General features: G+C 33.6%; 1 protein-coding gene across 1 annotated transcript in view; it reads left to right on the top strand.

Moving 5' to 3' along the window:
• LOC148949371 (uncharacterized) overlaps positions 1-15,375 on the top strand; it is a 196,019-nt gene that overhangs the window by 122,747 nt on the left and 57,897 nt on the right. Inside the window, exons 5-6 of the mRNA XM_089092936.1 lie at positions 7,699-8,178; positions 12,240-12,362. Coding sequence (XP_088949062.1) covers positions 7,699-8,178; positions 12,240-12,362 — 603 coding nt within the window. The remainder of the gene's footprint in view (positions 1-7,698; positions 8,179-12,239; positions 12,363-15,375) is intronic.

Here is a 15,375-nt window from a genome sequence, read left to right as displayed (position 1 = left end):
TGGATATTGAAATATGATCTAGGCAAAGAGACACTAATATCAGACCATCTATTCAGATCATCAAAATAACATGTCTGCAATATCTTCGGAGCGGCTTAAGGGATGGAACTGAAACTAATAGGTACTGTTGAACAAAAGAAGAGGAGGCAAAAACTTGGAATTTGTTGTTGGGGGAGGGAGAAAAAGCTAAATGATTTTATGTTCACTCAAGGTGAAAAAAACGTTTTTGCAAGATAAAGTCCTAAAAAGCTTATATTTTGTACATGGTTAAGTAGTGATATAAATGAATAAATAACTATTAAAAAAACAGCACACACTACTAGGCTGTTAAAATGGTGTTTTTTTTGTTAAATCTTGGGAATGTTTTAGGGTATTAAGTTGACACTTCCAAGGAACGTTGAGGAAGACAAGTGGACGTTGAGTTATGAGTTGGAAGAAGTGTGAAGCTAAATCAAAACACACTATTTTCATCCAGGCTATGAAAATAACATATCTACACTATCTAAGAAACGGGGACGGGCCTACGAAATTGGAGATTGAAAGTTCTAGTGCCCTTTTCCACTGTTAATTTAGGGCAGCCAGCCCCTTCCTTGTCTTTTTTGCAACTCACCTTGCAGCCTCTAAGACATCTGACCAAAGGTTTTATATTGCCATTCTGATCAAAATAGTCAGAATGTTCAATGAATTTGCCTTCAGTAATTAAAAGTTCTAGTGACCTTTTCGACTGTCAAAAGTAAATTCAGGGCAGCCAATCCCGTTCCTCGCCTTTTTGCAATCTGGGTAATGACACGAATCGAACAGCCCCTGGGCCATGGGCTTGTCAAATCCCCAATTGTTTACACATGGGGTTTATCTCAGGAATGGCTTTGGGAATTGAATTGAAACTTTCAGGGAATCTTGGAAGGAAGTTCAAGTGAATCGCAAGTGTTGACGTAGGAGAAGAGGTGGAGGTAAATCGAAAGAAACTGTGAGTATCTAGGCCATCGAACTATCATATATGCAATATATCTGCAATATCCAAAAACTTTACTCATATTCCATATTTCTCCAAAATTTAAATAGTAAGATGAGATCTTAATTATTATGCAGAAAAACTGTAGGGAAAACTTCATAAATACTACTACTATTATCCAATAAAAACTGTGTTAAAAAAGACGAAAATAAATTAATTGGAAACTAATATTTTTCAGAAAAAAAATTTGAGGAAGAAAAAGTAAAGAGCCATATTAAAACTAAAAACGAAGAGAAATAAAGTCATATAATGATTCAAAAGTAAGGCAAATGTAAATTACAATCAATGAATAAATTAGATAAAAAAAAAACGGAAATTAAAATTAATGATAAAGTGTAACTTAAAACTGACAGAAATTACCACACAGGAGTAAGGCAAAGTGTTCTAAAGGCCAGAACATTATTTGGGCTTTACTGAAAACGATTTGTATTATGAGTAGTATATTTTTAGTTGTCGCAACGTCAGCAACAACACAACTGAAAAAATGACATTGTAAGGCTATTCAAGGTTTTTAAATAAGAAGGGCGCTACTTGTCCCCTTTCCTGCGTCTCAAAACATTTATTCGGCTTCAATAACAATTGCGTTTCTTATGTAATTTGAACTGTGTGATTTGTACTCATCAAAAGATCAACAACAACGACAAAACAGAGAACTCCCCACATTAACCAAGATTACTGAAAATAACTAATGAATGACTACTTATATTGTATAAAAAACATAAAACATCAACACAAGCATCAATAACAATAAAGATCCTAGAAGAGAACTTGTCAAGGACCAAAAAAAAGAAAAATTTAAGTAACACTGAAAAAAAAAGATAGAAGAATAAAACATGGGTAATTAAAGCAAATTGGTTAAAAGTTGAAAGATTAAATTATATTATCAAGTTTTGTTACATTGTTGTACAGCTTGCAGAAACTTGCGGCTAGCTCAACACTGGACGGTATTTTGTTCCATTGAATAATAGATTTGCAAATGGGAGATTGCTGGGCAGCACTAGAAACGCATTTAGGAATTATAAAGGCTCTATTGGATGAAGGGGGACAGTGGGCTTCCGAATTATTAATATTATAATAGGTTAGTAGTTGAGGAGGAAGATTATTGTGGAAAGCTGAGTAAGCAAGCAATAAGTTTAGTTTTTGTATGATTTAATCTAGTGGAGCTATGCCAAAATCTGAGTACAAATCACGGGTTGGATATAGAAGGAGATGCCGAAAAACTGCTTTAATGACACGGTTTTGGGCAAATTTGAGTTGTTTAGTGAAGGGCCGGTTTGTATTTCCCCAAACTGATCCGCAATAAGAAAAGTAAGGACAAATAAAGGAATAGTAGAGGGTAACTAGGATGTCAGGAGGAAGAAAATAATTCACTCGGTTAATCATTTCTACTTGTCTCAAAATTATTGCTGTGATGTAAGAAATATGATTAGAGAATGACAAACATGAGTCAATAAATACACCAAGAAACTTGGCAACCTCCACTTGTGGGATGATGTCGGATGAGTACTTAAGACCAAGAGCAGGTTGGATAAAATCGGGCCCAGAACGGAGCCTTGCGGGACACCCCTCCGAACAGGTAAGGGCTGAGAGGATACTCCACCTAAACTCACACTCTGTTCCCTTCCAGATAGATAAGAATCAAACCAAGAGAGGGCAACACCACGAATACCGTAACTATTTAATTTACTTATTAAAATAATGTGATCGACCGTGTCAAAGGCCTTAGAGAAATCCAAAAATAAGCCCAATACAGTTTTTTAAGGTCGAGTTGTGATCGTATGAACTCTGTGGCGTCAATTAGAGCATGAAAGGTTGACAATTTTGACAGAAAGCCATATTGGTGAGAAGAAATCAAGGAAACGGCGTGCTGACTGCCAAACAGAAAGGGAGACAGATGTCTGAAGATAATTCTCTCGAGCACTTTGGAACAGGAAGATTTGAAATTGGACGATAATTACCTATCTCAGTTGGATCACCCTTTTTAAGAACTGGAATAACAATGGCTGAATTTAGTAAATCAGGGAAAACTCCGTGGGTTAAAGATAGGTTGGCAATGTGCTTGATGGGCTCACAAACAAAAGGAGATATGGTCTTCAGAAGCTTATTACTTAATCCAAGACAGTAAGGTGTAAAACTAACAGGGAGAGAACCGATGATTTGAAATACCTCACTGCTATCAGTTGGGCAGATAAATATGGATCAAGAATTGAAGCAAGAGAGCCAGTAAGGAGTAGTGGGAGTCAGTATGAGGAACATTAGAAAAATAAATATTAAATGCGTCAGGTGCAAGTAAAGGGTCAATTAATCTGCCATTTGTGTCTTTAAGACGAATAGGTATAGACTTTAATTTTCTATATTTTTAGAGCATATCATTAATCGTGGACCAAATCTTTTTCAGGTTTCCTTTGCAATTGAGAATTTTTTTATAATAATAATTTTTCTTCACTTCACGGATGAGTTTAGTGTATAAGTTTTTATAATTTTATAATTTGATAGGTCAATATCACTACTGGTCTTACAGGCTAACTTATATAATTTGTTTTTACGATATGAGGAGACAATGAGGCAATCTGACATCCAGGGGCATATAGGGATAGTTTTCCTGTTAGGTTTACGAATAGGAAAAGTTGAATGGTAATCTCACTTAGCCTTTGCGCAAAACCATTTGTGGCAGAATTTACCGCTTGACAATTTAAAACATTAAACCCGTCAGTGGTTTTTGGGCAATCAATTAAATGGGTTATATTTACAGATCTTAGTTTATAGTACGTGTTAGGAAATTAATCCTAGAGCGTAGAGGTAGGGGTTGCGAAGGTAATGACAAGGGGGAGGGGGGGGGGCAGACGCCAAACTAGCAGTGGTGGTCGGGTAACAGGGAGTATATTTAAGGATATTTTTTCGTATAAATAAATTTATTTTTTAAATATTTTTAGGAAAAAACTCTCAAATAAAAAGAGCAATTAAATCGCCTGCAAAATGAAATAAAATATAGTAAATTTTAAACGACAAGGATTCCTAGCAAAGGGATCAATTTTTTAATCAATGATATATTTAATTTTTTAACATAAGGAGCAGAGATGCTCAAAAATCATTCTGCCTGGATAGATACCACGCTCAACTAGGCCACCTCCCACGCCACTTTTTCCCACAATTATCTGATCAAAATTTTGAGACAGCTGTTTCGTTCAGTATAGTTGAAAGGCCCAATAATTTTGCCTTTGGAGATAAAATGCCCCCTAAAAACCCTGGGGAAAGGTTTTAAAGTTATAAAATGTGCCCATTGTTTACGTTTAGTATCTGTTATTGGAAAGTATGCATACATTTATCGGGTGGGGAGTGAGGATGAATTTTCTGCTGGGAGGATTTTGCACGGAGAGAATTTTCCATGGAGAAGGAAGTTTCCAGGGGGTGAACTTTTCAGGGTAAATTTTACACTGGGTTTAATTTGCCAGAATTTCTATACAAAAATTCTGTATATATTTTCCTATTTGTTTATAGGTTAGATTTTATGCATGGAGATGTTAAGTGTAATTGTCCCGGGTAAATTTTAACCAGGATTGAATTGTCCAGAGGATATTTATTTGGGGGAGGGAGATTTTTCAGTGGAGGTGGAGCCAGATATCCTGGTGTTATTTAAAAACGATCCGAAATTAAATTACAAAAACAAGTTTTTTTTTCAAATGAAAGTAAGAAGCAACATTAAAACTTAAAACAGAAATTATTATGTAAATGGGGGGGGGGGTAACCTTTACTCCACACTTCGCTCTGTACGCTTAAGTTTAAATTTTTTCCAAATTCTTTAAAAACGACTAATGAAACACAAAGGTCGTTTAATTAGAACAATAAGTAATTTTTTTAAATTGCCTTAGCTTTATAAACTTTAACGTGACCTATAAACTTGAGCGTGAAGAGAGAGGTATTGAAGAGGGCGCAGCCCCCCTCATATACGTAATAATTTCGGTTTGTTTTAAGTTTTAATGTCTCTTCTTACTTTCAGTTGATTTTTTTTTTTTTTTTATTTAATGAAGCTTAGAGACAAACATTTTTCTAAAGGCAATGGAAAAAGTATGTCAGTTAAAGTAGAAGTATATTAAAATACACAAGAAAATAGCCTACTTACAAAAACTAAAATATAAACTCCCAGCACTCAGCTCTGTTGAGCAATGCCGAAGCGTTGGACGGATATTTTTTTAACAGTATCGACAGTTCTGAACTTGATTATCAAACACCAAAATATTTAATGCCTTTATACCGCTCAGTGTTTATAAAAAGCAACACATTATCAAAGTAGCTTGTTCAAAGTAAAACATTAAAATTTAGAAAATCAAATACAAATTTTCAATTCAATATTTTTAATTTAATTTTGATTGCCAAAAACCAATATATTTGACACCTTTATACTTTATAACTGTAAAAAAATTAAATCTTTTCAAAGTGACAACTACATAAATACAATCACTCCTAAAAAAAAATGATAATAGAACACAAAAAACGTATCCATTATGGGGAAAAAATAGAAATTCCCAGGTTTCCGTTCAGGGGAAACATATCTGATTATAGTGGCTTTATATATCAGCTCATGGGTACTCCTGCAATGCAAGAAAGAGTTGAAGGCATATTTTTACTCAAATTGCCACTTATTAAGTTGTTTTCTATAATTATACGAACTTTCTTGTGTACTTATGACTGCACTAATTACTAATAAACAAATACATATTTAACATCATCATAAAAAGCTGAATCTTTGATTTAATGTTACCAATTGTTAGGCTCTTAAACTTTCGTTATTGACAAGGATCGTTATTTACTTACTGTTCATTACTATGAAGAATTTGATTGTTTTTACTCTCCAATCAAATTATATATAAATTTTTTTGTGGAAACCTACAAAGGGGTCACTCAGTCACAAATTAGAACTTATTTTCCTCATTAAGGGTCATAGTTTATTGGCAGGCAGCCAACAATGGGACAACACACATTTTCCCCATTGTTTTTCCCTATTCTGCTCTCTTTCCCTTGGTTTCCTTATAATTACTTTATAGTCCCAAATTTTCAGGGGGGTGTGGGGCCCCCTGCCTCTACCCTTACCGGCACCCCATGAATCTTACACGTTTGGAATCACCATAAAAAGCCAATTCTTTCTATTTATTTAATGATATCAGAATTCTGTTTTTTGCAGTTTTGGTTTGATTACTTCTAACTGCTTCAAATAAAAAAGGAATCAAAGTTAAAAAAAGAAAAAAAAAGTTTTCCTACGAAAGCAAAGAGAGAATTTGAGGCTTAAGAAGAAATTACCATTAAAGGGTTTTGTACTACCATCCTCCTCAAACCGTAAGAACGAAACCGTAAGGCTGAAAGATGTCAAACTTCAAGGGAAAAAAACACTGCAAACAAGTGCGTTTCTCACTGCTCCCCACAAACACCTCATATGGCCCAAAAGACCAAATGTCAATGTTTTAGTTAAAATGAAATGAATTGACCCTTTTTTATTTTTAATTTCTTCCAACAGGCTAGTTTTGGATGTCAGAATATTTACAACAGTTTGTTTTAGTAGTGTAATATGCAAGTAGGTAGTTTTCTTCAAAGATTTCGTTCCCTTTAAATATTAAATAAACATACAAGTTTTTCAAATGAAAGTAAGGAGGACCATTAAAACTTTAAACAATTCGAAATTATTCCATCTATGAGGGGGGGCCATCTTCAGCCCTCGCTCTTTACGCTGAAATTTTAAAGTTCTTTAAAAGTATGCCTCATTCAAATTTGACGGCCCTTGTGTTTGAGCTTGTGTTGACGGCCCTTCTCTTTCTTAAAGAATCGTAACAAAAAGTCAAACTTTATCGTAAATAGTGAGGGCAGAGGACGGAGCAGCCTCCCTTATATACGGAGTAATTTCTGTTCATTATAAGTTTTAACGTTTTTCTTTACTTTCAGTCTAAAAAAATTGTTTTTCATTGAATCATGTTGATTTAAGAGTCAATCTAATTTAGGAGTAAATGACATTCGAATCTTTCTTTTATTGGGGGGGGGGGGTGTGATAAAAATACTGGCTTAATTATGATGTTTTGTTTTACTTTTAAGCTTAAATTCACTCTCTATTATCTAGCCTACTTTTGATTTTTTAACTTAATCTTTTATTTTGTGGACATTTTGGAAATTTAATAAGCTAAAATTTTAGATTTGGGCCTTTAAAGTGGTATGCTCAAATACATAATAGGCAACATTGTCAGCCTTTGTATGTTACTTGACCCTGAAAAAAATGTTTTCGTAGGGTACTTGTTCTTATTTTCTTTTAAATTCTGTCCGCAAAATTCATTCATTAATATATAAGGCTAAGCGGAAGAAAAGTAACATTCATATTAGTAAAATGTAAAGATGCTTAAATATTTATGTGCATGGATTTACATAGAGATTCGTGCATACTTTTTGCGTCAACTGACGCGGTGCTTCACAATTTTTAAGCAGCTAAAAATTACAAACCGGATCTTTAAATGTTTAGAGAAAAGGTTATGTGCCACCATTTCACCATCTGTTAGTTTCTTATTTATATGTTGGTTTATTATTATTATTTTTTTTTTATCAAGTGCTGATAAACCTTTTCTACATAGGTAGTGTCCTTGTGACGCAATCGAGTCATGACTAAGTGCCAACTCTAGTAATTATTTTAATTGTTGACGCTTAATTTGCAGATCACGGAATGAAGTGTATACAAGAAACGACGAATTAGATTGTTACGACTTGTCAGATAGTGCAAGTTCCAAAAAAATTACGCGATCTTCGAACTCTACACAGCGAGTAAAGATTTCTTCTGGTACACCCCGATATAAGCAACGACCTTCCACGTCACCTCATATCGAACGAGGGAAAAAAGCTTCAAGAAGTCCTGCTTTGAGTCGCTTCTTCCCTTTAGCCAAACCCGAGTTAAAAGTTGCTGTACATGAAACTAATGGCGGGGATCGTGGTGTAAAAAGTAATGGAAGTGACAATAAAGAATTTAGCTCAGCTTATGTTAATAGTTGTTTGTCCTCTGATCTGAAGAGCTGCTGTGAAACACAAAAGAAAACAGTGACATTAACAAGCGACTTAATGGATGATGATAAGGGAGGACTCACACCCAGTAGCGGCATGTCGAGAGACTCTCTTAATGGATCAACTAACAACCGCATTTCGTAAGTATATGAGAACTTTCTCCTTGCAACAATCCTTTCCTTTTTAGTATACTAAATTATAAATGTTGTCGAAAAAAGTCTTTATAAGAAAAGAGATGGTATTAAACCTAGAACGAGTAGAAATACATTCATATAATAAATCCAACTTAAAGCTAAATGATAACATTATGGACGAATAAATCAGACCTAAAACGAACATGAACTACATTTAAGGCGCCAAGATCACGTGACCCTTTGACAAAAAGGTTGGGTGAACATTAGTTTCGTCTGGTTTCTTCGCCGTCGAGTAACTGTTGTCTATGTTAATCCCTCTGAATTATTTAAATGTTAGGTCTTAAAAATAATTTGTTTCCTTAAAAAGAATCTTATGTCTTTTTATAATCTGTAAATATATATATATATATATATATATATATATATATATATATATATATATATATATATATATATATATATATATATATATATATATATATATATATATATATATATATATATATATATATATATACTATCTTTGTAAGTGAGCAATAATTGTGTCTATATAGATTTATTTATTCTTGAAAACGGCTCCATATTTTTTTTGGGAAAATTTGTATCCTGGGATATTATGGCCTAAAAAAACTATCTAGATAGCTCAGAAATTTGAAAAAATTCTTTAAAAGCCTGAATTTTGGGGAAAATATTTATGATTGACGTCATTTTAAAATAAAACAGTATTGCAATGATGTTGTCATACTTGTCACGCTTATGTGGAAAAGTTGAAGATTTTCATGCATGGGAGAGTTTACATTACATTGCTTAAAGAGCAAAAAATTGGTAATTGGAAAGATACTTGTATATATTTTGACCAGGGATTAGAACAATTCAATAGCCCTAAAAAAAACAAAAGTTTGAAGCTTAGTGGAAATCGCTGTTAGAACTCCGACTTAATTCAATAACCAAATATTTTTTGAAAAAAATCAGTGTGAAAAGACACAAAATTGCGTTAAGAGCAAAAAACCGGTAATTTCAAAAATATGTATATATATATATATATATATATATATATATATATATATATATATATATATATATATATATTTTAACGAGGGACTACAACAATTCAAAAACCTCAAAAAAGAAAACCCAATGTTTGAGGTTTAGTAGAAATCGTGGTTAGAAAAACATCATTATCAAACTAAAGAGGCTTCTTTGGCGAGGAGCTCTTCATAGGTCGTCATGGAGAGGCACCGTTGTTACCTCTAAGGAGGAACTAAGTCTAAGTAATTACTAAATTTGTTTTGTTAAAAGTATAAGCAATGTCTTTTCAAGACATGAATAAAAGGTGGAAATGTTTTAAGTTCATTGTATTTTCGACGTAACATCTTGAATTAGATGTTGTTTCCTTAGAACACACTGCCTTCCTATGGCGAACAAATAAGCTTTCAAATGGGGATAAGTCCATTATTTAGACCGTGAAAAAAAGTACAAAAGTCCAGATATTTTGATCACATATCCAGGGACCGTACCTTTTTTACTTTATTTTTCACTGTCTGAATAAAAGGTTTTATCCCCATTTAAAGCTTATTTGTTTTTAAGTTCAGTTCAGAATCGCTAAGGTTATTATGGAAACTCCAAAAATATTAACGGTGTCTGAGCAATAATTTTAATGTTTTAATTCTAACTAGAAAAATACCTGAACATTTTAAAATTAGTTTCTTTTTTGTTAGGTAAAATCAACACGCTAATTGATTAAGTTTACAGGTTTGAACGCAATCAGTTATATTATTTCAGTAGAAAGGCCCAAAAAATGAAAATGTGCAATTATTCCAAATGAGTATTCTCTATTTTGACAAGGGATTACAACTATTAAAAAACCTTAAAAAATAAAACAAAATTTTGAAGCTTAGTACATATCGTTGTTAGAAATCGGACTAGCTTCAATAATCAAATATCTTTGAAAAGGCGGCAGTATGAATAGACATTAAATTGCGCAAAGAGCAAAAAATTGGTAATTGCAAAAATGTTTGCATATATTTTAACAAGGGATTACAACAGTTCAAAAACCCAAAAAAGAAAACCTTTTTGAACGCAACCAGTTGCATAATGCCAGAAGGAAGGCCCAAAAAACTGAAAATTTGCAATTATTACAGATAATGATTCTCTGTTTTGACAAGGGATTACAACAATTCAAAAAGCTTAAAAAAGAAAACCAAAAGTTTGAAGCTTAGTAGCCTACATATCGTTGTTAGAAATCGGACTGGCTTCAATAATGAAATATCTTTGAAAAGACGCATTATAAAAAGACATTAAATCGCATAAAGAGCAAAAAACTGGCAAATGCAACAATTCAACAAGGGATTACAACAATTCAAAAATCTTAAAAAATAAAACCAAAAGTTTGAAGCTTAGTAGACATCATTGTTAGAAATTGGACTTTCTATAATTATCAAATATCTTTGAAAAGACCACAGTACGAAAAGACATTAAATTGCGTAAAGATCAAAAAAAATATTAATTGCGAAATATTTAAATATATTTTAAGAAGAGATTGCAACAATTAAAAAAACCTTAAAAAACTTGTTACCTTTTGGTTAGTTCACTTGGTGCCTTTCGGTTAGTTCAAAATACCCTTCAAAATACCCTGAATGTTTTCCTGTTATAATCTAAGCCATTCCTGGGAAATTGCTCATACGTCCCTTTGTCAACTTGTATGCATATAGTGTTTTTTATTTAGCTCAACATCCCCCTAAATATTTCCTGAAAGTTTCACCTTGATGCCCTTAGCCTCAGAGTAGTAGAAGTCATAGAAGTAGTACTCGTCCAGGAAATTTAAGTTTTATTGAAATTTCAGTCATTGTCCAGTTTTTCCATGACATTTTACTTGAATACGCTTACCCTTAGAAGAAGTAGTACATAAGGAGTGGAAGTAATAGTAGCAACAAGCAAATAGTGCTTTTGCTTGATTCAACGTCCCAATCAGCATGTCCTGAAAGTTTCAACGTGATGCTCTAGGCCGTTCCAGAGATATTGCTGAAACATCTTTTTGGCAACGGTTATGCACACAGTGCGCTTTGATTTAGTCCAAACATCCCCTAAAAATTTCCTGAAAGTCTTATCTCAATACCCTTAGCCTCAGTAGTAATAGTGGCCGTACTAATAGTAGCAGTAGCTTTAACAGTAGTAAAGTAGCAATATGCACATAGCCCGTTTTAGTTTATCAGAGTTTCCCTCAACATAACCTGAAAGCTTATTCCTAATGCACAAAGCGGTTCCTAAGACATTGCCGATACGTCCATTCTACAATCTGCGTGCAAAAACGGTGTTTTGATTTAATTCGACATATCCTTATTAACTTAGTTCAAAATACCCTTAGCTTTAGAATTAGTAGTTGTAGCAGTAGTAGTAATGGTAGTTAGTAGTAGTTGTTGTTGTACTAGTAGTAGTACTAGTAATAGTAGTAGCAAGCACATAGTGCCCTACGGTTAGTTCAACATCCCGAACAGCATGTCTTGTATGTTTCAACTAAATACTACAAGCCGTTAATAATATATTGCTAATACGCCCTTTTGAAAGCTTGCATACACACAGTTTGTTTTGATTGAGTTCAACTTTCCCCTCAATATTCCCTGAAAATTTGATCGTAATATTATTAGCTAGCAAAAGTAGCCGTAGTCGCAGCAGCAGTAGTAGCAGTAGGAGTCATAGTATTAGTAGTTGTAGTGTTGGAAATAGTAGTATTAGCAGTAGGAGTATGCACATATTACTTTTTGGTAGAAAAATAACACCTTGTTTGAACCAAAATCACACAAGGATTATTAGTCTCTGCGATCGGACAACCAAAGAGAGTTTTAGGACAAAGGACTATGCATGACTCAACAAGATTGAACAGGCGCGTCAAATGAGGTGGGGATGTGTGTGAAAATACCTCCTAGATTTTTTTTTTCCCTAAGATTTTGAAAAAAACTTTTTTAGTATTGTCATTAAAAAGTCCCTTTTATCGGTATTTTTAATGAAAAAAAAAAATCGAAACAACTTAAGCTGTCCAGGTATGATGTTATAACTTTTTTTTATTTCAGGGAAGATAGTCAGCGAAGATCTTGTCGGGGAATTGGGGGTTATTACGGCAGGTCTAGAGGAGGCTCAATGCGTCAACTTCGGAGTATGACTGCTCAAGAATTCATAGACAACAGTCTTCGAAGGTAATGTAAAAAATCTTTCAATTCTCATTCCTCAATAGACTCGTAGACCAAAGTCTGTCCAACATGGAAAATATTTTTCTTATTATTATTCACCCCTTGACTGGATTTCTTTTTTTTGTGGATGTAAGGGTGTTAAGGAGTTAGTGTGTATCTTTTTTATACTTTTATCAAGCTACTGTACATGCTCAATTTTTATTTGCTCCTACATTTTTCCCATCTTAAGAACAGACCATTTTAAAACTATATATGCGTTTTTAATTTTGCTTGTTATCTACCGAAAATACAAAATTAATCTCATTTGAAGATAAAGCGCAGCTACGTTCATATATATTTTTTTTTTTTTTTTTTTTTTTTTTTTTTTTAAAGAAGTAAAGACCAATGCTATATCCTAGGTTTTGGGACTGGAAAAAGGATGTTTTGCTAGAATTGTGTTTGCTTTTTTGCTAGTGAAAGTCCTATAAATGTAACTGAACTCTAAATACACACGAATGCACTGATCCCAGGTTAATTAGGGGTGGTTGAAAGATCAGTATAAATCTAGATGCAAATAGTATTAAACTAAACTACATAAAATCAGGATTTCATGAGAACTCTAGAGTCAGAATTTCTGTTAAACACTGTTTAAGAGAATGAGCCTCCTTATGAAAAGCTTAATCAGTTTCTACATGGTCTATTGCATACTTTATTACACACATTCAGTAGCCAATTCGGCCTATCGGCCTGTTAATGAATGTGCACAGCTGTTAGTTTGTAAATACTCTCATTTTTCAACAGAGTTCTAATTCCTAATTCTAATTCCAGAACAGAGTTCTAATTCCAGAGTTCTAGTTCCAGAGTTCTTGTAGTTCTAATAATTTGGGATATACTAGGCCGTTGTAATGCAGTTTGTTCTTATCTCAGTAGCTTCGACCAGTGGGGGCAATGCAACCTTTATCCTTGTTTTATTGATGTACCAATGAAAATTCGGAGTTGGTCTCTGTTCAAGCTTAAGTTTGTGCCATCTTTATCCAGTTCATTCACATTGCTCTGCTGACACATAGAAGATATCAGATCATTATCAAAAAGAAGTCCAATAATTAAATGTGAAGATTCGCCATATTAGGCAGATTGAAGCATGCTGTTTCCTTTCCACTCGATGTTATCTGGAGGATTAAGCAGAGATCCTTACCAATAGAAAACATTCCCAGCATTTGGATTCCTATATTTAGGTATTGAAAACTAATAAAGCGTTGCCGAGAGTGATAAAGATGCTGGGTCACCAATATCTGTTGTTTGAACTGTTTCCCTCAATCGATTAGCTTGAATTTTGTAAAATTTGGAATATAGAAAAAATATATATATACAGAGAAAGATAGACTTCCCGAAAATTAGCAAATGGAATATGGGCATAGATGCCGAAAATAATTGCTCATTTTCGTACTTTTGCTGGATGGTACCACCACCCAATTAAAAAAAAGAATCACGATTATTTTTCATCAGATTTAGATGCAGCCATGTAAGGAGACATCCGTGTGGACGAAATTAATTGCGAACAGTTTTCTGGTAAGAGAAGATATCCTCTAAACTGGAACTGTTTTATATGGAAGCTCTTTTCACCCGAAACAGTGGACAAGAGAGTACACCACAACAAGACAATTTGTTAACCACGAAAGATTACCTACAAGTCTTCAATAAAAATGTATTAAAAAAAAACAAATCATAGGAAAATAAAAGTACTATTAGTAGTAGCAGCAGTAAATGTTAAAACATAGAAATTAAAACAAAAAAAAATGTTTTCATAAAGCATACTTGTACTTTGATAATGTCATACATTTTGGGTTTCTTATGAATAAAGGACAAAATAATTGTTTAAAATGTATTTAGAATGGTTAGTACTGACGGGTCTTTTTTCCGCCTTTTTTTTGCTCCATTTGGGTAACAGAAACCCATAGAGAGAAGAAAAGCTGTCCCAAAGGCTAATGCTTATATCATTGTGATAGCTCTGGATCAAATTGCCAAGTAAAGCTGGAAACGGTTCGTTTGGGTAACATCTCTGGGTTCGAGAGTTTGGAGCCTGATTAGATCCTCTTCGGAGATTTTCTGTTTATGGGTATTTCTAAAATGAATGTGAACTCGATTGAATCCACAAACGAAGTTTCGGATGTAATACTACCTTGTGGCAAAAAGTTTTGGCAGTAGTTTCATACACTTCCACTTTTTAACTTTTGAGCCCACTTCGAAGTGCCACTTATTACTACTTTTTACTAATACAAAAAAAAGACAAAAAAAACCAAAGAAATCAGTAAACCCTGAACAAGTAGACTATTGGCAAAAAATCTTCAGCTTTCAACGATAGATCCTTTGCATCAATATGAAGGAAGATATTTATATCTTCACTTTCTTTGAAAAATACTTGTTTTTTCTTGTTGTTGCTCTGTTTCAAGTTCTAAATTTTTCAAAATTCTGTTTAGGTGACAGACACCAAAGACAGACAGATCTGTTGTACTCTGCACCCGTTAATTACATAAAAGTCAATTAACTTAGATCACAAATTTGTGACAGCTCTCCAAGTCCAATTAACCCTTCGCCTTTGTCATGTTTAGCCAACAAGACACGACAGCCATGGTTCGCAAAATGAGATCACGACACAAGCAGGGTTGCCAACTGCCGGTGCCAAAAAGGAGTGCAAATCAGAGCCAAAAAAAGAGTGCAAGTGAAAAAAATAGCGCGCGCGCGGCGGAAGCCGCGTGCGCGCAAATTATCAATTACGCCATTTACAAATAATTATCACTTATCCTTCAATCAATATTCTTCGATCAACAAACTTTAAATTTATCAAATGTATTTCAAATAAAGTTATAAGGACTCCCTACTTAAATCAACCTTTAAATAATGGGTTAGATAATGATTATAATTCTTTTTTTTTAGCTTAAAAGGTCCTCTTTGAAAGTTTGCAGGTGGTTGTTTTGATTGCTTGGATCCTTAACTGAATTAAATAAAAAAAACAAGTTTTTTAAACTGAAAGTAAGGAGCG

The sequence above is a fragment of the Artemia sp. Qi Xiang Cuo genome, chromosome 8 (assembly GCF_049724085.1).
Source record: "Artemia sp. Qi Xiang Cuo chromosome 8, ASM4972408v1, whole genome shotgun sequence".
Classification (NCBI taxonomy): domain Eukaryota; kingdom Metazoa; phylum Arthropoda; class Branchiopoda; order Anostraca; family Artemiidae; genus Artemia; species Artemia sp. Qi Xiang Cuo.
Note: the sequence above shows the minus strand (reverse complement) of the source record. Positions and strands in the feature narration are given on the sequence as shown.